At 37.5% G+C, this 23,843-nt stretch overlaps 1 protein-coding gene across 11 annotated transcripts in view; it reads left to right on the top strand.

Moving 5' to 3' along the window:
- The first annotated feature begins 201 nt into the window (after positions 1-201).
- The window catches only part of CDKL3 (cyclin dependent kinase like 3), a 117,401-nt gene continuing 93,759 nt past the window's right edge, over positions 202-23,843 (top strand). For 7 of the 11 annotated variants that reach the window (XM_059917083.1, XM_059917088.1, XM_059917078.1 and 4 more), the window contains exons 1-4: positions 2,887-3,128; positions 3,529-3,711; positions 7,049-7,243; positions 15,267-15,445. In XM_059917083.1, the coding sequence (XP_059773066.1) occupies positions 3,547-3,711; positions 7,049-7,243; positions 15,267-15,445 (539 nt within the window). In that variant the 5' untranslated portion in view covers positions 2,887-3,128; positions 3,529-3,546. Of the gene's footprint in view, positions 245-2,886; positions 3,129-3,528; positions 3,712-7,048; positions 7,244-15,266; positions 15,446-16,225; positions 16,405-23,843 lie in introns of those variants that run through there. The other 4 variants (XM_059917082.1, XM_059917081.1, XM_059917080.1 and 1 more) reach the window with 4 other exon arrangements.

Genomic DNA, 23,843 nt, shown 5'->3' with positions numbered 1-23,843 from the left:
TCCCCCTCTTTTACTAGTTTAGGCTCAACCGGGTGGGGAGAGAGGGACGCATCCGGGGCCAGAGATATCAGGGAAAGAAAGTGGGATGACGTAAGATCACGTGACTGCCGGCGGCGTTGTCAACAATCCACGCCTAAGGGGGAGGGGACGAAGTATCTAGAACCACGTGTCCCTATGACGCGATTAGAACGGATCACGTGAGAGCGTCGCCTGGATCCGAGTTTCCTCCAGGTCTTTGAACCGGGTAAATTTACGGGGCTGAGGACGGCTATACACCTTTACTAGTTTTCCGTCCAGTTTGTCCAATGAACGGCAATTGATGAGGTGGTGTCGGAAGCAGTAGTTTGTTTTGCTTCTTAAATCTTTAAAATAGAGCCAAAAATAACTTGGACTTAAAATGCCCCCTAGTTGACTCAATGGCTTATCAAGTCTGGTATGTGGGGAACAGGGAAGGGACCTCCGTTTTCCCCAGCTCAATGCTGAGGCCCATACTAAGTAAAATCCCCAGAAATGCTTCCTTAGGGCCACCAAAAATCCTGCATGTGCATTGCAGTGGGTTTCCAGGGTTGGAAATTCTGGGCAGAGATAAAAGAACGGGGTATAGATTATCTAATATTTGTTTACAATCCCCATAGAATTACGGAATTGTTTTTCCTTTATGGGTCTGCTCTTATTTGAGGTTTTGTGAGTCCGTGGATTTGGCTACAATAGGGTACCGTTGTATTTGTCAAGAAATGTGGGGGTGATCGCAAGAGAGTATATCAATAGGTAGTTGGTTGTCAGAGAAACCTAATACTATGATTCAGATCTGGGGCAGAGAGCATGCAAACGTCGGTGGGGGTTATGTATCTAGCCTGAGTAACTTATTTCAGGTTTTCTACACTAGCAAGTAAATGACCTGACATGTCCCCCTCTAGGGGGGCTCGGGGATGTTGACCATTGGGATTCTGACATTACTTCTAGTCATTAAGTTCTTATCCTCTATTGCCGCCAATTTCTGTTCTTCAGGGCTTTGTTGGTCTGAACTCTGAGCTCTTTTAACCCATTCGGGCAATTCCTCAGCCCAAGGTGTTATAGGAAGATAGAATGAGGAATTTAGCGTTGCCCATACTTTCATGGAACCAGAAAGGGTTAACGTTCTCTACTTTGTTGGTACCTCCCTTTCTTCAATCCCTGAATTCTTTCTCTTGTTTTTAGTAACTGCCTTGGTAATCAAGTTAGCCAGGCCTAACTCTTGACAGACACGCATTCACAAATGTAGTTCTCTAATAAGGTGAATATTCTTACTTTTGCCTTCCTGCCACAGCAATCCTTATCCTCCCTATAACTAAGGATGAGGACACACTGGTAGGGTTACCTACAGTGCAATGCCAAAGAGAAACTTTTTAAAAAAAATCCGTTATGTCATTTGTCTAGCAATTTATTATAATTGTTTTGGAAATCTACAGATTATGGTTTTCCAAAATGAAGTAACGCTTTTGAGAAAATCAAGTGAGGAGATTTCATTTAAGTCCTAGAGCTTTACTGTATAAGAAAGAATCATAGGCTGTCCTGGTTACCAGGCCTGCCATAATCTATTTGTAGAAAGAATAGTTTTAAAGCTATAATTTTATACTGTAGAGACTGTAGCTTTAGATTGTGAGCTCACTGAGAGCAGGAACTCTGATTCATGCTTTGTCCCTTGTCAATATTAAGCCAACAACAAATATTTAATAAATGTGCTTTACAGCAAGTCTGGGTCCGCTGTAAGATTTATTATGATATTCTTATTCATAGAAAGTATTTTCTAACATGGTTGAATAACTTTTCAAAAGGAAAGACAATTCTGAATATTTTGGTGGTGATAAGCAAAAAACCATGACCACTTCTCCTTCCTCCCCCACACCTCTCTCAGTATAAACCTTAGCAGCATAGAAAACACTTAGGAAGGTTTTAAAATACCAGTTCCTTTACCCTAACTCATTTAAATCAGGATCTCTGGGGATGGGACCTTTTAAAAAGCTCTGTAGGTGTGATTTTAACGTGCATGGTGGGGTGAGACCAACTGGATTAGCATTTATCGGACAATAATAGTGCTTTCTCTTATTTCCGAGCAGCACAGTGAGATTCGGCCTCTTACACTTTTTTTTACAGAAAAAAGAAATGAAAGCCCTAACAAAGACAGCACTCCTTGGGCGCTTCCAGTGATATTCAGTTTATTCATTGGAGGCTGGCACTCCAGCAGAACCTCATGTCTAGTTCTTAAGCAATTAGATTAAGGCTTCTTTTTGGGGGGTGGTGGAGCCCTCTGAATTATTTGCTTTTCAAGAGGGACTTTTAGAGTTTTGACACGTAGGAAGGGCGTTTTTTAAAAGGATTACTATGAGTTCGAAAAAAAGTTGTAAGCATATAAGAGGTGTTCAAGAAATGTTCTTGATTTATGAATCGTTTTATCCCTGTTTTAAGGATGAATGTCAACAGTTGAGGTCGAAATCAGATCTATGGAATATTAACGTTAACTAGGTAACTTAGAAAACTATAATTACACAAGACTTCCTTGGAAGTCTCGTTTTACAAGAAATCTCTGCCTGGTGACACCAGGCATCCTTTTAGGATCCGGCACAAGTGGCAAGTGTTCACGAGCCTGGGGGCATCTAAGACGCAGGTCGGATAAACTTCCACGCCGGTTCCCCTTCCCTAGAGGATCTGCAGTCACTCAAGCTGCCGTCAAAATGCGACCCGCCCCCATCGCCGCTCAAAACCAACCTTGTGTAGTGGCCCCAGTTTGATCGACAGCAGCTCGTATTTCCCACTTCCACCCTCAAGGAGGCTTTCAGTTAGCGCCCCCCAGGAACTCTTTTCTGCTTGTTCTCTCTTTTTCCTTCCGGGTCGGGCCTGGCCGGTGTTCCGGTCTTGCGCCCTAGGCCCCGAGCGAGAGGCCCGGTGCACTGTTGCCATGGCAGTAGGCCGTTGGGAGCTGACGGGATAGGTAGGGTCGGTGTCCTGGTTCCCGGCTGAGACTGCGCGGAGCCGGGCCGGCGAGACTGCAGAATGGGCTGAGGCGGCGGCGGCTGTCCGGACGAGGTCGACTGAGGGGCGAAGGGCGCGGCACTGGTCCAGGACCCTAAGACGCCTGGTTTGAGGAGCAGGTGGGACCGAGGTTTTCTTGGGCCCCAGGGCCTGACCTGTTGGCGACTGCAGCTTTGCGGGAACCTCATATTTGACGCGGGCATGACTGGACGTGTGGGGACCCCACTCATGATGAATAGGTGACATGTAGTGAGCGAATCTTCACTCTTGGTGGGAATGATCTTGACAGCAGGAAGCTCCCCAAGTTCTGGTGGGGGCCAGAGCCCCACAAGGACCCCTTACTGCCGAACTGGCAGAGTTCCCGAAGACAAACAGAATCTGTGAAAAGATTCCTACTTTTCCTGTTTCCGTATTTTTAAGTATGGTTTTATTGTGGAAATGCATTATCCGCCTTGAATAAATAAAGGTATAAATGTTTAACCTTCTTCCTCCCCCCCCCCCCCTTTTCTTTTTATAAAGAAGAAGCTGGGCTTGAAAATGGAGATGTATGAAACCCTTGGAAAAGTGGGAGAGGGAAGTTATGGAACAGTCATGAAGTGTAAACATAAGGATACTGGGCAGATAGTGGCCATTAAGATATTTTATGAGAAACCAGAAAAGTCTGTCAACAAAATTGCAACGAGAGAAATAAAGTTACTAAAGGTTTGCTTCTTTTGCCTTAATTGCACTCTGTAAGTCAAAAGGGAAGTTGTTATGGAATAAAAAATTATATAATGAATATTTCAGTTAACATATGTATTTGGACATATAATAGAAAAACAAGTGTGATAGCTTACCTTACTGTGTACATTTTGTAATTTTACAGTGATACTAGATATATGTTCTTATGTATAATGTAACAAAAGCTATGCCAAATATTGTGAAGTAATTATTCAGAAATATCCAGGTATAATACTTAGTAACAATGTCTGCTTTGTGCAGGGTTTTGTGCCAGATGCTGTGACTATAATGACGTAAAAGACAGTACCTGCTCTTCAGGACTTTTATTAATTAGAAAGACAAGAGGGCATATAAAAATAATACTGAATATTAAGTGGCTGATAATAAAAGCCAAGTGATTAACACAAAGTCCTGTTGGGTAGGGAAGGTTTCTTGGAGGAAATGGATCATGAAATTGGCCTTAAAGGGTATGTAGAATTTAGGAAAGAGGGAGAGACTATTGTATTCCAGGTTAGGGGAACAGCATAAACTCAGAGAGGCTGAAGGCAGGACAAAGAGCAGAGCAGAAAGGACAAAGAGCATTTGCCTGTAGAATTTCTTATATGGAAATAGAAGGAGGTGAGATTAGAGAATTAAGCTGGAGGTAGGTTTTAAAGTCTTGTCTTTTAGGCTAAGGAATCAAAACTTGATTTTGTGAGAGGTGCGAGGTTTTGAATTCAGAGTAAAGAAACTGTAAATATTAATCTAGCATTATTTTTTAGAGTAGATTGGAGGACTGAGAAAGTAAAAATAGGGAGATCTGTTGTGTTTTTAATTCAGGAATCCTGTTAAATGTGAGGGTCCTTGCTAGAATGCAGCAATTTGAATGGAAAGTAGAGTTAGAACATAATATATTACTAAAGAAGACATGAAAGTGTAGAAGGAAACAGAAGGGGAATCAAAGGTATCTTTGAGGTTCAGTGATTGCTACCATTGATGGAAATATGAAAGACCCAAAAGAGACATGGTTTGGGAACTAGTTCAGTTTTAGAAATGTTGAATTTGAGGTGACAGGAATACAGTGCAGTAAAGATGATAGGTGGGTGTTTAGAGGTGGAGAACAATAGCAGGAGAGATCAGGGGACAAGATAGAATTTCATGTAGGTATGATAGGTCCACTCAGTGGAAAGACCTCAGGAGTGTAAAGAAAGGAGCATTAAGATTCATTGGCAATTGGGTACAAAAGTAGTGATTTTTAAAATATTTAAATATACATATGTATTTTGTTTATTGGAATTTATCTAGATGCTTTAAGGTTCATTGCCTAGATGTTTTTACATGTGATGAAGAAAACAGATACTGTTCTTGTTCTTTTTTATCTGATACAAAAGTAATATTCTCTTCTTTCTTTGTAAGTCTATATTAGATATGATGGATCAATTTACTTTCTAAATAGAAGAAATATATTAGGCATGTGTGGATTGTTGGAACTGCTCTATTTCTAGACAATGAAAAGGAAAGTTAAAGTCAGTAAAGATGTTATGATTTTGTGAGCGATACCTGTCCTTATCCTGATGACCTAAAACATAATAATACTGTAAGGCAACTGTTGTGCACCATAAGTGAAAATCTGACTAGAAGGTGACCTTTTCCCAGGCAATATCTTTTGCTCTTTCTTCACCTTTGTTGCATTTAAGCTAATTATTTTTTTCTTCTTAATTGTTTTGTAAAAATAACCAATATGTGGCAAGAACACAGAGATGAATTTGAAAATTTACTATTACAACTATTGTGCAAACTATTTTGAGATAGCTTAACTATTTTTTCTCATTGGTTTATTTCTTGTAGAATTTTTAGTTTGATCAGATCTAATTCCACGAGAGATTTCTTGGATTAGTTAACATTCTTAGTCTAAAAACACTGCCATAATGACTTAATTAGAACTAAATTTTTATCTGCTAGAATTTCATTAAATAAATTACAGTTAGAGTAATTAGTGAGAATATCTGTAGAAAAGTTTTCTATTTATAAAGGAAAAGAAAAGTAAACAACCTGAAAAAGGATAATGGAGTATTTCAAGTGGTTTTATGGTTTATCTGAGAAAGTCACTGATTCCTTACCCCTGGATGGATGTTCCTTAATGCTTATTAACTCGCATTCACCCTTATCTGCTTTTGCCTTTAAAATTAAGACTGGTCAAGAAACCAGTAATTCTCCTTAGTTGAAGGATTAATATTATAGTGTCTAAAGGCAGTCTTTTTTTTTTTTTGCTACTGCCAGCATGTTGTTGCTGCAGCACTCTGGCACCCCACCAACCAGGGAAATTGGATTGGGAGCAAAAATAGGAAAGAAATCTGGCATTATATTTTGGCATGTTTTTCTATTAGTCATGTTTTGAGGAATTTAGTCTATGTATTAGTACAGATAAGTAGAAAAATGGATGTTGTGCCATTGGAATAAAGGCAAACTTTTTCTCTTACAAGTATAGCTTTTTGATGAATCCAACATCAAAAATATACCCCTTAATTTTTAGCCAAATGAATAAATATTTTTGGTAATTTGAAAAAGTTAAATATTTGAGAATTGATTGTAATTAAGTCAGTGTGTTAAAAAATAGAATAAGCAGCATAAAATGATAAACCTCTTTTGTTTTCTAAGCTGATACATGCCATTTTTGACATTTTGAAATTATCTTGACAGTGAGTGCTTACCAGTCTAAAAATGTGTTTGGTTGCTTAATAGAATATTACAGACAATGAACAAAAATGTACCCACAAATAATTGTATATTTATGTAAAGTTCCTATGGATATAAATTGGTATTTCACATATATGAAAAGTTTCTAGATATTTTGATACCCTTTTGTTACAGTGTGGTGAATTTATAACGTCCACCTGGAACTTATATTTTACTCTTGAGAGTTCAGGACAAATCTCAGAGAGTAATTAACTTCTGTAAATTCAGATTACATGCTCAGTGGCACTGGAATCCATGCTCATTTGAAATCATAAGGACCTTTTAATCACAAACCAATTTACAAGATAGGAAGAGATCTCTTAGCAGAATACATTTTAGTACATTAACTCTGAATTATTTTAGTAGGCAACCAAATGTCAACTTGAAGTAAAGCAATACATCTCCCTCTGTTCTATAAATATTAATTATTAAATAGATTAACATTAAAAAAAATAGGAATGTAAGCATATCAGTTGAGAAATTTTTATTGAAATGCATGGAGGAAAAGAAGCAGAGAATATTTCTTCTTTTTAAAATTATATGGGTCTTATATGTGCAAATTATGGTGCATGAAATACTAAAAATCCATTTCTCTTGTTAATAGCAATTTCGTCATGAAAACCTGGTCAATCTGATTGAAGTTTTTAGACAGAAAAAGAAAATTCATTTGGTGTTTGAATTTATTGACCACACAGTATTAGATGAGTTACAACATTATTGTCATGGACTAGAGAGTAAACGACTTAGAAAATACCTCTTCCAGATTCTTCGAGCAATTGCATATCTTCACAATAATAATGTAAGTGCTTCTGGGACAAAGTGAGAGAGTGGCATTGACATATATACGCTACCAAATGTAAAATAGATAGCTAGTGGGAAGCAGCCGCATAGCACAGGGAGATCAGCTCTGTGCTTTGTGACCACCTAGAGGGGCGGGATAGGGAGGGTGGGAGGGAGACGCAAGAGGGAGGGGATATGGGGATATATGTATACGTATAGCTGATTCACTTTGTTATACAGCAGAAACTAACACAACAACATAAAGCTATTATACTCCAATAAAGATGTTAAAAAAAAATAATGTAAGTGCTTAAAAATAAGCCAAACTAGGATGAATATGAATTGTAAGTGCCCTTTAAACATTGTTCTGTTTTTATGAAAGTTGTTAAAATTATTTTTCTGGACAATATTAATTGACATCCTGAAAATAGAGAGAAGATCAGGGGAGTTACTACCTTATAATTCAGTTGCAGAACCAAAAAACGTATTGAACACACACTAATTATAACTATAGGGCAGACCAACTATGGGATGCTAAAGGAGGTATAGAGGAATCAACAGTCAACTGGGGCGTCTTTTATTAACGAAAGTACATTAAAACATCGAAAGTCAAGCCAGCTCAGATGAAGGGAGGTTTGGAGGTAGGAACTGGAAACTAGGCCAGGGGAATGGCAAGAGAAGGTGGATGCCTTTAGGGAAAGAAAAGAGAGAAATAAAGTGGCTGAGGGGTGTAGAGCCTTGTCATTTAAGTCAAGAAAGGAAAGAGGATCAACTGTTTTGATTTTTAGTGATGTCTTTTAGCATTGTTTAGTTAATGTTTATCTCAGCAGGTTTTTATGGACATACTTTGTTCCCAACATGAGCTCTACTTTCTGTAAAGTTAGATGTATGTTTGTGAAATAACAGTACAAGCCTCAAAAGTAGTTTTATTAGTAAGTGATATAGGCATAACAGCTATATGCCCTAGGCTTTTTCAGATACCTTAATTTCTAATTTTCTGTCTTGGTAATAGTGCATCTCATGTTGCAGCTTTGAAAAATGTGGTTATGATAGCAACTGGAAATTCAGATTGTAATTTCCTTGCCGACTGGATCCATGGGGGGACAGTATAATGTAATAGTTAAGAGCACACAGTCCTTGGAATCAGACTGTCCTGGATTTTCACCCACCAGCTTATGTATGGATAACCACACTTGTGGAGTTCACACTTGCACAATGAAAGGTGGTAGCCCCATTACTCTGTGGCCCCAGGAAAGTTATCTAACCTCTCTGAACTTCATTTTCCTCATCTGTAAAATGATACTATAGTACCTCACAGATTTTTTATAAAGATCAAATTAGGTAGTAGGTAGTGTTTAACACTAAGTGTGTTTTAAGTGCTCATTAAATAGTGCAGGTAAGGAGTCAGGAATAGTTATATGTTATCTGTATCCCTATAGTGTCTTGCCTGTAGTAGACTTTAAAAATATTTCTTGAATAATGGGAGACACCAGTATGGGCTACACTGAGAGTAGAAAACTTCAAAGGGAGGAAAAACTAAAGTAACAATTTTGAACTTACATGGGTGTTTAAATTCAAGCACATAGGGAAACAACCCAAGTGTCTATGAGCAGATGATTGGTTTAGGAAGATGATATATATATATCTAAATAGATATATATCATATTATTAAGCCATAAAAAGGATGAGGTATTGCCATTTGCAGCAACATGGATGGACCTAGAGAATATTATACTAAGTTAAATAAGTCAGAGAAAGGCAAATATATGATATCACTTATGTGTGGGATCTAAAAAGTAATACTAATGAATCTATATACAAAACAGAAACAGGCTCACAGACGTAGAAAACATACTGTGGTTACCAAAGGGGAAAGGGAGGGAGGGATAAATTGGGAGTATGGGATTGACAGATAAACTACTATACGTAAAATAGATAAACAACAAAGATTTACTGTATAGCACAGGGAACTATATTCAATAACTTGTAGTAACCTATAATGGAAAATAGTATGGAAAAAAAAGTATGTAACTGAATCACTTTGCTGTACATCTGAAACTAACACAATATTGTAAGTCAACGATAGTTCACTAAAACAAACAAAAATGCCTTAATGGAATCAAAATGGAAAAAAATATAAATGATCTTAAAACTAACAAAGAAAATGAATCACTAGTCAAAAAAATTCAAGGGGAATTCCCTGGTTGTCCAGTGGTTAGAACTCTCTTTCACTGCCAAAGGCCAGGGTTCAATTCCTGGTCGGGGAACTAAGATGCCACAAGCTGCATGGTGCAGCGGAAAAAAAAAAAAAAAAAATTAAACAAAAATATTCAAGCACATGGAGCAGAGTTATTATAAATGATTGTAATATGGAGTTCTGTGTAGTTTTAGAGCATTTCACTGCAAAATAAAGGAGAATTAAACTCACTGAATCCAAAGTCTGATAGTTCACACCATATACAAAAATTAAGTTGAAATGGATCAAAAACCTAAACATAAGAGCTAAAACTAGAAAACTCAGAAGAAAACATAGGTGTAAATCTGTGTGATCATGTATTAATGCATCAAAAGCAATCAAAGAAAAAGACAAATTGGACTTCATCAAAATTAAAAACTTTGTGCATCAGAGGACACTATCAAGAAAGTAAAAAGACAGTTCACACAATGGGAGAAAATATTTGCAAATCATATATCTGATAAGCAACTAGTATCCAGGATACTATAAAATATAAAATACAATTCAGCATAAAAAGACAACCCAATTTAAAAATGGGCAAAGGACTCAATAGACATTTCTCCAAAGAAGATATAAAAATGGCTGATAGCACATGAAATGATGCTCAATATCCTGAGTCGTTATGGTAATGCATATCAAAATCACAATGAGATACCATTTCACACCCAGTAGTCTAGCTGTAATTTAAAAAACAGACAAGAATGAATGCTGGCAAGGAATTAGAGAAATTGGAACCCTCATACACTGCTGGTGGTAATGTAAAATGGTGCAGCTGCTATGGAAAACAGCTTGGCAGTTTCTCAAAAAGTTAAACATAGAATTACCATATGACCCAGCACATTTACTCCTAGGTATCTACCCAAGAGAACTGACAACATATGTTCAAATAGAAACCTGCCCAGGAATGTTCATAACAGCATTATTCAAAGTAGCCAAAAAGTGGAAACAGCTCAAATGTATATTAGCTGACGAATGGATAAACAAAATGGGGTACAACCCTACAGTCGGATTTATTCAACCACAAAAAGGAATGAAGTACTGATACCTGCTACAAAATGAGTGAACCTTGAGAACATTATGTTGAGTGAAAAAAGTCAAAATGCAAAAGACGTAAGTATAAATTCCATTTAAATGAAAAGTCCAGGATAGGCAAGTTTATATTTGTATATCTTCTTTGAAGAAATGTCTCTTCAAGTCCTTTGCCCATGTTTAAATTGGGTTATTTGTCTTTCTATTGTCGAGTTGTGTTTTCTGTATTTTGGATACTAGATCCTTATCAGATACATGATTTGCAAATATTTTCTCCCATTCTGTGGATTGCCTTTTTGCCTTCTCGATAGTGGTTTTTTAAAAAATCATTTCTTTCTCTTTATTGATATCCTTTATTTGGTGAGACGTGTTCATACTTTTCTTTAGTTCTTTAGACATGGTTTCCTTTAACCTTGAACATATTTAAAATAGCCAATTACAGTCTTTGTCTAGTGGCTGCAATGTTTGGGCTTCTTCAGGGAAAGCTTCTTATTGACTGCTTTTCTTTTTTTCCTGTGCATGGCCATATTTGTTTCTTTGCACACCTATTTGGGGGGATTTTTTTTGGACATTTGTAATTTTTTGTTGAAAACTGGACATTTAAAATAATATGTGGTAACTCTGGAAGTCAGAATTTCCCATCTCTCAGGGTTTGTAGTTGTTGCTATTTGTTTAGTTACTTTGCTGAACTAATTCTGTGAAGTCTGAATTCTTTGTCATGTGTGACCACTAAAATCTCTGCTCAGTTAGTTTAGTGGTCAGCTAAGGTTTGGACAGAAATTTCCTTCAATTCTTGAAACCAATAAATCTCTCAGCCATATTTACTGAGGGCTCTTTCTCTGTGTTGGGCCATGTCTTCAATGTTCAGGCAGGCAGTTTACAACTCTGCCTTAGCCTTACCTTCCTGCTTGTGTAGAACCTTAAAGTCCGCCAGTCTTGAGAGCTTAGGGACAATCTCAGGTCTTTCCTGGGTGTGTGCACAGCTGTGCATGTACCCTTCATGATTCTCAGGAATATGTTGGAACTTTTCAAACCCTTTATGGACATCTCACTCCCAGCCTTTCTTTCTTTCTTTCTTTTCTCTTGTTTTACACGCATATTTTGTTTTAACTTAACATTATATCTTGGAGGTCATACCATGTCAGAATGCAGAGAATGTCTTCAATTCTTTTTTACAGAAGAATCATAATAGTAATCAACATTTTTGTGGCAGTTAGCACACATGAGGCACTATTTTAAATGTTTTCAGTGTTTTACATATATTAAGGCATACGTAATGGCATATTCTTCAAAACCACACTAGGAAATATATATTTATTTCACCCCCATTTATAGATGAGGAAGCCATGTTTATGAATCTTGCCCCACTCTCACAATATCAAGGGGTAAAGTAGGGATTTGAACCTGTTAGTCTCACCACAATTTGTGCTGTTAAACTTTGTACTATAATACCTTTCAACTGCAGCCTTTCTTTTTTTTTTTAATTGAAGTATAGTAGATTTACAATGTTGTGGCAATCTCTGCTGTGCAGCAAAGTGACGCAGTTATACACATAGAGACATGCTTTTTTATATTCTTTTCCATTATGGTTTATCACGCAGGATATTGAATATAGTTCCCTGTGCTATACATTAGGACCTTGTTGTTTATCCATTCTAAACAGCCTTTCTTTTTAATTAAGTATTTTGGTCAGCTTGTTGTTTGTCCTGTTATAGCTTCCTCAGGTGGCTATAATGTTATATAGTGGCTGCTAAGAAGGCTGATTGCTTGGGCCAGCCCTGAGTTAGGTCAGTAAAGACAAGACTTCTAGTGCGATTTTCCAGTGATCTGCCAGACATGTCAGATAATGACTATTACCTGGGAATGGGGCTTTGGAGGAGATACAACCCTATTCTACTCCCTCTGGTGGCTGCTAGGCTGCTAGTTTTCACCATGATTTTGGGGGCTGTTGGTTTACAAAGCTACCAGGAGCTGTGGAGAGAGGAATAGAAATAGGACAAGCTAAGAATACTACTGCATCACATGGTTAGTTTATGTTTCAACTTTTTAAAGAAACTACCAAACTTTTTCCAAAGTGGTGGTACCATTTTACATCCCCATCAACAATGTATTCCAGTTTTTCTGCATCCTCCCGTTATTGTCTTTTGATCATAGCTATTCCAGTGGGTGTGAAGTGGTATCTTTTTTTTTTTTTTGAGTAGTAAAACTGTCTTTATTCACAGATGACATGATCATCTATGTAGGAAATTCTATGGAATCTTCAACAAAGTTAAGAGAACTAACTTGTAAGTTTATCAAGGTTAAAGATCAATATACAAGATCAATATACTGAAATTAATAGTATTTCTGTGTATTAGCAACAAACAATCAGAAATTGAAATTAAAAATACCATTATAACAGCATCAAAAATATAAAATACTTAGAGAAAATCTGACAAAAGATATATAAGACCTATACATTGAAAACTATTAAATATTGATGAGAGAAATTAAAGAAGATCTAAACACATAGAAAGAAATACTGTGTTTATAGAGGTCTCAGTGATTGTGGAAGACCAAGGAGGATGTTGTCAAAACACAGAATTTTAAAAGTTGGGATTCACAGAGTGCTTGATTCTCAAGGATAGAGTTCTGCCATGTAGTCATGGTGTTAGTTGTTACAACGAGTGAGAACATTAAGACATCAGCTGAGTGAATCTTTCTCCCCCATGTTTAGAGCACTGAGGAGGAGGGTGATGGATGTGTAGTAGGCAGAATGTGTGAAGTGGTATCTTAACGTGCTTTTCCATGTTTATTTTTGCTCATGTTATATCCTCAGATCTTGGTATAGTGCCTGGCATATAGTAGTCACTCAGTAAAAGTTGTAGAAGTAAAAAAGGACTAATATAGTTTTATAGATGTCTCCTTTAAGGTGACTCATTACCCTAAATTAATTATTTGGCCATTTAGGAGGAAGAGTGAGGCAGAACAAGAGCCAACCCCAAAGGCTTATAGCAGCAAGTTGTATAAAAAAGGAAAGATCCCAGATTTCTGTCACCAAGATATTTTCACTTGTGTCATGATACTTTTCTGGTGATGAGAATATGCTTAATACATTTGATAAAGGTTTTAAATGCCTTCTTTGTTTTAGGCATTGTACTGGGCCCTGGAGATATAGCCTGAACAAAACAGACATACATCTTGCCCTCATGGAACTTACAGTCTGATGGGAGTGACAAAAAAGTAAATAGGCAGTTAATAATAAAGCATGACAAATGCTGTGAAGGGGGAAGTGCAGAATAATGTGAGAACATATAGAAGGAACATCTAATAGAAACATCTCAACTGAGACCTGAGGAAATAGTTGGCCAAGCAAAGTGTTCTAGGCGGTTAGAACAGCATCAGCAAATGCAAAAAATGATGACACAAACCTGGAAAATTGGGAAGCTAATATTCAATAGGCTAGCGAAGGGACATTGAGAATGTGAGCAGAGACCAAATCCTATAAGGCCTTACCAGCCATTTTACGTAGCTTCAAATTTGTCCTGTGGGGTAGGGAATCCTTGAAGGAGTGACATAATCATACATGTGACTTTAAAATAGTACTGTGATTTCACTGTGGACAATGGATTGGAGGGGATTAGAGTGAATTCAGGGAGACCATTTGGTAAGCTAGTAATTTTGATGAGAGAACTGAGGGAACTTGAACTAGGGAGAGAAGTAGACAGGTTGAGAGAGTATGGAACCTGAGGGAGAAAAGTGCCTTGATTTCTGGCTTGAGCCATGGGGTCAATGTTGGTTCCATTTACTGAGCTAAAGGACTGTTGAGAACAAATGAGTTTGGGCGAAAAGATGATGCGTTTAGTTTTGGATTTGCTGAGTTTGTGGGGATGTGTGGTTCAGCTCTGTGGGACTTCTTGTGGACTTCCATTCCTTGTGGAAACCAGGAAAGATAGAAATAGAAATACGGAAGTCATCAGTTTATGGATAGTTACTAAGGCTGTAATAGTAGGTGAGATTGAGATGGAACAGCCAATAGATGGGAAGAAGCCCAAAAGAATATGGTGTTCCCATAACCAAGTGAAGAAAGTGCTAAAAAAAAAAAAAAAAAAGTAGTTGAGATTGTGCAGGAAACAAGATGTAAGAGAAGAGAAGCCTAAGACCAGAACCCTACATTTACGGACAGATAGAGAAAAAGGAACTGCCATAGGAGGAGACTGGGGAATTTTAGGTCCCAGAAGTCAGGAATGGAGGAGTGGTTGATATCTTTTACACTAAGATACCAAGTAAGATATGTATTGAGGGGTGTGTGTTGGATGTAGCAACGAGGCTGTTGATGACTTTGGCTAGGGCAGTTTGAATGTGGGAGCAGAAGACAGGTTGCATTACCTTGAGGAGTGAATGAGTGGTCAAAGTGAAGACTGAGTAAAAATAATGTCTTTGAGAAGTTTAGCTGTGAAGGAAATGAGAGAAAGGGCAGTACTTGGAGTGTGACATGGGGTTAAAAGAAAGTTAAACTTTTTCCATTAAGTTCTTTTAATTACTTTTCCTTTTAGGAATGTGATTTACCTTTTCAGTATTATGTCTGTTTTCTTGGCTTTGTTTGGAGATGATGGATGGGGCAAGAACTGAAAGTATATAACTATTTAGCTTTTGCATTGTGTAGTTAATCATTTGCATTTGGTAAGAAAATAGCTTTACTGTCTTAATTAGCTAGATTTTCTCTATGTAATTGTTGAGAGATTTTCTAGATAATGAAACCTCATTTTAATCTATTGCATCTTCTGTTTGTTTTTAGATCATTCATCGAGATATAAAACCTGAGAATATTTTAGTATCCCAGTCAGGAATTACTAAACTCTGTGATTTTGGTTTTGCACGAACGCTAGCAGCTCCTGGAGACATTTATACGGACTATGTGGCCACACGCTGGTATAGAGCTCCAGAATTAGTATTAAAAGATACATCTTATGGAAAGTAAGTATATTTGGGAATCCTGCCTGGCCTTTCCTAGCCGTCTCTTTTTTTCCCTTGGTGTATCTGTCACCCATACTACTGACACCCTCTGCCTTCTGCACCTGGGTTTGGGCTAGAAAAGGGACACCCCAAAATAGAGCAGAGAGACCCTAGGCACCTGCCCTGCTGCTATTGACGTTACCACGCTTGCCCTCTGGGGCTGAGTGGCCCCAGCCCCAGAAGACCTATGCAGTCACCCCTCAGGCTGTATCCATGCTTGCTTTAAGCTGTGCCACACCCTTAACAGAGTTGCCTCCTCTGCTTACCTGTAGGCTCTACATTTACTGTACTCTGCCAGTGTTACCACAGGATCTGCCAGATTTCCTGCTTCTTGAATATGGCACAGTCTTTGCAGACCGGCAAATAATTTTTAAATTGTACTGTTCTAGAGGCCTCAAAAAGTAGAAAGGTCTCAGTCTATTGTGAAACAGTAGAAACAGTATAGGAAACAACAATCTAATAAATAATGAATCTTGAAGAACAAAGGGACCAAGTTGTACAACTGAATATAAGAAATGGGTGTGGGGATAATTCTCACATGCTTTTCCTAGAAACCATTGTTCTGTTATTATAATAATATCTAACATAGGGGCTTCCCTGGTGGTGCAGTGGTTAAGAATCCGCCTGCCAACACAGGGGACACGGGTTCAAGCCCTGGTCCGGGAAGATCCAACATGCCGCGGAGCAACTAAGCCCGTGCACCACAACTACCAAGCCTGTGCTCTAGAGCCTGCGAACCACAACTACTGAGCCCGCATGCCACAACTACTGAAGCCCGCACTCCTAGAGCCCGTGCTCTGCAACAAGAGAAGCCACCGCCATGAGAAGCCCGTGCACAGCAATGAAGAGTAGCCCTCGCTCACCGTAACTAGAGAGAAAGCCCACGCGCAGCAACAAAGACCCAATGCAGCCGTAAATAAGTAAATAAATAAAAAAATAAATTTATTTTTTAAAAAATCTAACATCAATAAGTACTTATTTTAAAGCTAGAAACTGTTCTAAATGCTTTACATGCATTAAATTATCTAATTTTCACAACAACCCTCTGATGAAGGTGCTAGTATTTTATCCCCATTTCAAATAAGACGACACTAAGACAGGTAGTGAGTAAGACACTAAGAAAGTAAGAAAGTGAGTAAGTTTACTAAGAAAAACTAATTTACCCAAAGTCTATCCAGGGTATGTTTTCGACTGTACTTATCACTGATACCATATGCAGACCACCTCTGTGCCTCAGTTACTTTATCTGTATAATGGAAATAATAATGGAACCAGCTTCATAGGTTTGTTGTGAGGATTAAATGATTTAATGAATGAGAAAAATGGAAATAAAGTAAATGCTCAATCAATGTAGCCTCTGTAAGATCTCTCCTAGTTTTACCCTCTGTTTGTGATATTTTACTTAAATTCCTTTCCTGATGTACCCCCTTATTCCTATCCCTTGCCCCCAAATCATATCCTCCTCTAAATCCTGTTGTACATTATATGTAAATTTTGTACCAGTTAATATTTAATATGGCCTAGTTCTATCTACCTCTTTTTAAAATATTCTTCTTGCTGAAAGATAAATTCCTTGAGGATAGGTGTAATCTCTTGTATTCTAGAGAGCCAAAATTGATGCCTTGTATATAGTCAGTTTGGATTCTAATGCAAGGCTTCACATTGAGTTTGAAATAAATTTGCTAGTGAGTTTTTAAAACATGTTAGATTTTAACATCTTTACATTTTAAAACATGTAAAATAAAACACAGATACAAGAAAAGCTCACACAACAAATGTATACTTCCATCACCAGATGGAAAAATAGAATTTTGCAGGCTACCCCAGAAAACCCTCTATGTGCCCTATTCCACTTACAGTACTCTTTCTAACCTCAAAAGTAACATGATATTGACTTTTTAAAAAAAATAGATTTATTTATTTATTTTTGGCTGCGTTGGGTCTTCATGGCTGTGCGCGGGCTTTCTCTAGTTGCAGTGAGCGGGCACTACTCTTCGTTGCAGTGCATGGGCTTCTCATTGCGGTGGCTTCTCTTGTTGCAGAGCACGGGCTCTAGGCGCATGGGCTCAGTAGTTGTGGCTCACGGGCTCTAGACTGCAGGCTTAGTCGTTGTGGCACATGGGCTTAGTTGCTCCGCGGCATGTGAGATCTTCCCGGACCAGGGCTCGAAGCTGTGTCCCCTGCCTTGGCAGGCAGATTCTTAACCACTGCGCCTCCAGGGAAGTCCCTTGACTCTTATTATAATCAGTTTCTTGCATTTTTAATAGTTTTATTACGCAAAAGTATATCTACTTAGTTTAGCCTTTTTTAATGACAGCTCTTTTAAAGATAATGATTCACATACCATACAATTGACAGATTTAAAGTGTACAATTCAGTGGTTTTTAGTATATTTACAGAGTCGTGCGACCATTACCACATTCAATTTTAGAACATTTTCATCACCCCAAAAAGAAATCCTGTGCTCATTAGAAGTCACTCCCCATTTCCTCCCAACCCTTCCAGGCCTAGGCAACCACCAATCTACTTTCATTTTCTCTGGATTTGCCTACTCTGGACATTTCATATAAGTGGAATTATGCAATATCTGGTCCTTTGGGACTGATTTATCTCACTTAACATATTGTTTTCAAGATTCATCTGTGTTGCAGCATGTATTGGTACTTTATCTTTTTTGGCTGTATAATATCCATTTTATGGGTATACCACATTTTATTTACCCATTCATTAGTTGATGGACATTTTGATTGTTTCTAGTTTTTGGCTATTATGAATAATACTGCTGTGAACATTTGTATACACATTTTACTGTGGACAAGTGTCTTTATTTCTTTTGGGTATGTACCTAGGATTTGAAATTGTGGGTCATATGGTAACTCCATGTCGAGTTTTTTAAGGAAATGCCGGACTGTTTTTCAAAGTGTCTGCATCATTTTACTTTCCCACCAGCAGAGTATGAGGGTTACAAATTTCTCCACATCCTCACCAAGACTTGTTAGTATCTGACTTTTGGATTCTGGTTATCCTACTGGGTGTGAAGTGGTATCTCATTATGGGTTTAATTTGCATTTCCTTGATGACTAATGATTGTTGAACTTCATTGTTGATCTTTTATGTGCTTATTGGCCATTTATATATCTTCCTTAGAGAAATGTCTGTTCAGATCCATAGCCCATTTTTAAATGATATTGGCTTTTATTATTAAATTGTAAGAATTCTTCATATACTCTAGATACAAATTCCTTATCAGGTATATATATGCAAGTATTTTCTCTCACTCTGAAGTAGTCTCTTCATTTTCTTAATGGCGTCTTTTGTCACACAAAATTTTTTATTTTGATGAAGTCCATTCTATCTGTTTTTTCCATTTGTTGCCTATGCTTTTGGTGTCATATTTAAGAATCCTTTGCCAAATCCAAGGTTGTGAAGATTTACCCCTCTGTTTTGTTTTAAGAGGTTTATACTTCTAGTTCTTACATTTAAGTCTTTCATCTTTTTTGAGTTAATTTTTAATTAAATGTGAAGTTAATTTAATTAATATAATGAAGTTAACTTAAATGAAGTTAATTTAATTAACTTCATTCTTTTGCATGTGTGTAGCCATTTGTTCCAGCACCATTTGTTGGAGAGATGATTTTTTTCCCCTATTAAATGGTCTTGGCACCCTTGATGAAAATCAGATGGTTTATTTATGGACTTCTGATTCTGTTCCATTGATTTATATCTCTATCCTTGTTCTAGAACCACACTGTCTTGATTACCATTGCTTTGTAGCTAGTTTGAAATCAGGAAGTGTGAGTGCTGCAACTTTGTTCTTCTTTTTTAAGATTGTTTTGGCTGTTATGGGACCCTTGCAATTCCATGTGAATTTTAGGATCAGATTTATCAATTTTGGGGGTTTTTTTGGCCAATAAGACAGCTAGGATTCTGATAGGGATTGCATATCTATAAATCAGTTTGGAGAATATTGCCATCTTAATGTTAAGTCTGCTCATCTATGAACATAAGATGTTTTCAGATCTTTAATTTCTTTCAACAATGTTTTATAGCTTTTAGCACATACATTTTACATTTTTTTCATGGGAAGGCATTTTATTTTAAATATAGCAGTGTGTACATGTCAATCCCAAACTCCCAGTCTATCCCTCCCCACCACCCTTCCACCTGGTAACCATAAGTTCCTTCTCTTAGCCTGTGAGTCTGTTTTGTAAGTAAGTTCAATTGTACCATTTTTTTTAGATTCCGCATATACGTGATATCATGATATTTGTCTTTCTCTGTCTGATTTACTTCACTTAGTATGATAACATCCAGGTCCATCCATGTTGCTGCAAATGGCATTATTTCATTCTTTTTAATGGCTGAGTAATATTCCACTGTATATATGTGCCATATCTTCTTTATCCATTCATCTGTTGATAGACATTTAGGTTGCTTCCGTGTCTTGGCTATTGTAAACAGTGCTGCAGTGAACATTGGGGTGCATGTATCCTTTCAAACCATGTTTTTCTCCGGATGTATGCCCAAGAGTGGGATTGTTGGATCATATGGTAGCTCTATTTTTAGTTTTTTAAGGAACCTCCATACTGTTCTCCATAGTGGCTTTACCAATTTACATTCCCACTAATAGTGTAGGAGGGTTCCCTTTTCTCCACACCCTCTCCAGCATTTATGTTTGTCGACTTTTTGATGATGGCCATTCTGACTGGTGTGAGGTGATATCTCATTGTAGTTTTGATGTGCATTTCTCTAATAATTAATGATGTTGAGCATCTTTTCATGTGCCTGTTGGCTATCTGTATGTCTTCTTTGGAGAAATGTCTCTTTAGGTCTTCCACTCATTTTCTGATTGGGTTTTTGTTTTTTTGGTATTGAGCTGCATGAGCTGTTTATAAATTTTGGAGACTAATCCCTTGTCGGTTGCATCATTTGCAAATATTTTCTCTCATTCTGTGGGTTGTCTTTTTGTTTTGTTTATGGTTTCCTTTGCTAGGCAAAAGCTTTTGAGTTTAATTAGGTTCCATTTGTTACATTTTACATTTATTTTGTTAAATTTATTCCTAAGTATTTTATTCTTTTATTTTTTTAATTTTTAATTTTTTTTTATTTTTTAGCCACACAGCGTGGCATGTGTGATCTTAGTTCCCTGACCAGGGATTGAACCCACACCCCCTGCAGTGGAAGTGCAGAGTCTTAACCACTGGACCGCCAGGGGAGTCCCAGTATTTTATTCTTTTTGATGCTATTGTGAATCAAATTTTCTTAATTTCATTTTCAGATTGTTCATTGCAAGTGTAAAAAAATTCAAGGGATTTTTGTATATTGATCTTGTATCTTGCAACCTTGCTGAACTTATTAGTTCTAATAATTGTTTAGTGGATTTATACTTTCTGTATAAAAGATCATGTTATCTGTGGGTAGAGATAATTTTACTTCTTTTCTGGTCTGGATGCCTTCCATTTCTTTTTCCTGCCTAATTTCTTTGACCAGAACCTCCAGCACAATGTTGAATGGAAGTGGTAAGAGCAGACATCCTTGTCTTATTCCAAATCTTAGGAGAAAAACTCCCCATCTTTTCACTATTAAGTATGATGTTAGCTGTGGTTTTTTCATAGGTACCCTTTATTGTGTTGACAAAGTTTCCTTTTAATTCCTAGTTTATTGAGGGTTTTTATCATGAAAGGGTATTGGTCAAATACTTTTTCTGCACCTGCTGAGATGATCATGTGAATTTTTGTTTTTTAATTTATTGATATAATGTATTACATTAATTGATTTTTCCATGTTGAGCTAACCTGTGTTCCTGGGATAAATCCCACTTAATCATGGTGTATAATGCTTTTTATATGTTGCTAGATTCAGTTTGCTAGTATTTTGTTGAGAATTTTTGTGTCCATATGTGTAAAAGATATTGGTGTGTAGTTTTCTTTTCTAGTGATGTTTTTGTCTGATTTTGGTATCGGGATAATACTGGTTTCTAAAAAGGAGTTGGGAACTGTTCATACCTCTTCTATTTTTTGAAAGAGTTTGTGAAGAATTCACATGATCATCTTCTTTAAATGTTTGGTGGAATTCAGTAGTGAAGCCCTCTGGGCCTGGGCTTTCCTTTGTATGTAGTTTTTTGATTACTAATTCAAAATTTTCACTTGCTGTAGGTTTATTTAGATTGTCTATTTTTTTTCTTTCTTTTTTTTTTTTTTTTCTGACTGTGCCACACAGCATGTGGGATCTTAGTTCCCCAACCAGGGACCACACTTGTGCCCCTTGCAGTGGAAGCATGGAGTCTTAACCAATGGGCCACCAAGGAAGTACCTGTTGACTTCTTCCTGAACCAATTTCAGTAGTTTGTGTTTTTCTCAGAAACTATCCTTTAATCTGAATTCTCTAATTTGTTGGTATACAGTTATTCATTGTATTTTAAAAATATTTTATTTATTTATTTATTTATTTAGTTGCGCCATGTCTTAGTTGCAGCAGGTAGACTCCTTAGTTGAGACTCACTGGCTCCTTAGTTGTGGCATGTAAACTCTTAGTTGGGGCATGCATGTGGGATCTAGTTCCCTGACCAGGGATTGAACCCAGGCCCCCTGCATTGGGAGCTCAGAGTCTTAACCACTGTGCCACCAGGGAAGTCCCTGTTCATTGTATTTTTTTTTTTTTTACTTTTTTTTAAAAAGAATTTCACTTTATTTATTTATTTTTTGGCGGTGTTGGGTTTTCGTTTCTGTGCAAGGGCTTTCTCTAGTTGTGGCAAGCGGGGGCTACTCCTCATCGCGATGCGCGGGCCTCTCTCTGTCGCGGCCTCTCGTTGCAGAGCACAGGCTCCAGAGGCGCAAGCTCAGTAGTTGTGGGTCACGGGCTTAGTTGCTCTGTGGCATGTGGGATCTTCCCAGACCAGGGCTCGAACCCGTGTCCCCTGCATTGGCAGGCAGATTCTTAACCACTGCGCCACCAGGGAAGCCCTCATTGTATTTTTTGATAGTACTTTTTATGTTTGTAAGGTTGGTAGTCGTGTTACTTCTTTCATTTCTGATTCCAGTAATTTGAGTCTTCACTCTTTTTTTCTTAGTCATTCTAGCTGAATGTCGATTCTGTTGATTTTTTACAGAGAACCAGCTTTTGGTTTCATTGATTTTCTCTATTTTAAAAAATTCTGTTACATTAGTCTTCACTCTGATCTGATCTAATAACGTTTTCCTTCCTTCTGGTTGCTGTAGTTTTAGTTTGCTCTGCTTTTTCCAGTGTCTTATGATGGAAGGTTAGGTTGTAGATTTGATATCTGTCTTAATTCTTTTTAAAAAAAAATTAATTTTATTGAAGGGTATTTGATTTACAATGTTGTGTTAATTTCTGCTGTACAGCAGAGTGATTCAGTTATATTGATACATGGACATATATTCTTTTTCATATTATTTTCTATTATGGTTTATTACAGAATATTGAATATAGTTCCCTGAGCTATACAGTACCACCTTGTTGCTTATCCATTCTATATATAATAGTTTGCATCTGCTCATCCCAAACTCCCAATCCATCCCTCCCCCACCCCCCAGCCCCTTTGGCAGCCACAAGTCTGTTCGCTATATCTGTGAGTCTGTTTCTGTTTCATAGGTAAGTTGATTTATGTCGTATTTTAGATTCCACATATAAGTGATGTCATGTGGTGTCTGTCTTTCTCTTTCTAACTTACTTCACTAGTGTGATAATCTCTAGGTCCATCCGTGTTGCTGCAAATGGCATTATTTCATTCTTTTTTATGGCTGAGTAGTATTCCATTGTATATATATATATATATATATATATATATATATATATATATACCACATCTTTATCCATTCATCTGTCAATGGACATTTAAGTTGTTTCCATGTCTTGGCTATTGTATATAGTGCTGCTGTGTAGATAGGGATAGGTGTGTTGTCTGTCTTAATTCTTTTTTTTTTTTTTTTAATTTATTTATGGCTGTGTTGGGTCTTCGTTTCTGTGCGAGGGCTTCCCCTAGTTGTGGCAAGCGGGGGCCACTCTTCATCGTGGTGTGCGGGCCTCTCACTATCGCGGCCTCTCTTGTTGCGGAGCACAGGCTCTAGGTGCACAGGCTTCAGTAGTTGTGGCTCGCGGGTTCTAGAGCACAGGCTCAGTAATTGTGGCTCACAGGCTCAGCTGCTCTGCGGCATGTGGGACCCTCCCAGACCAGGGCTCAAACCCGGTCCCCTGCATTGGCAGGCAGACTCTCAACCACTGCGCCACCAGGGAAGCCCCTTAATTCTTAATATAGGCATTTATAGTTGTAAATTTCTCTCTAAGCACTGCTTTACCTACATACCCTAAATTTTGTTTTGTTTCTTCATTTTCATTCATC

The sequence above is a fragment of the Balaenoptera ricei genome, chromosome 3 (genome assembly GCF_028023285.1).
Source record: "Balaenoptera ricei isolate mBalRic1 chromosome 3, mBalRic1.hap2, whole genome shotgun sequence".
Taxonomy (NCBI): Eukaryota; Metazoa; Chordata; class Mammalia; order Artiodactyla; family Balaenopteridae; genus Balaenoptera; species Balaenoptera ricei.
The sequence above is the reverse complement of the archived record's forward strand: the minus strand, read 5'-3'. Positions and strand labels throughout refer to the sequence as shown.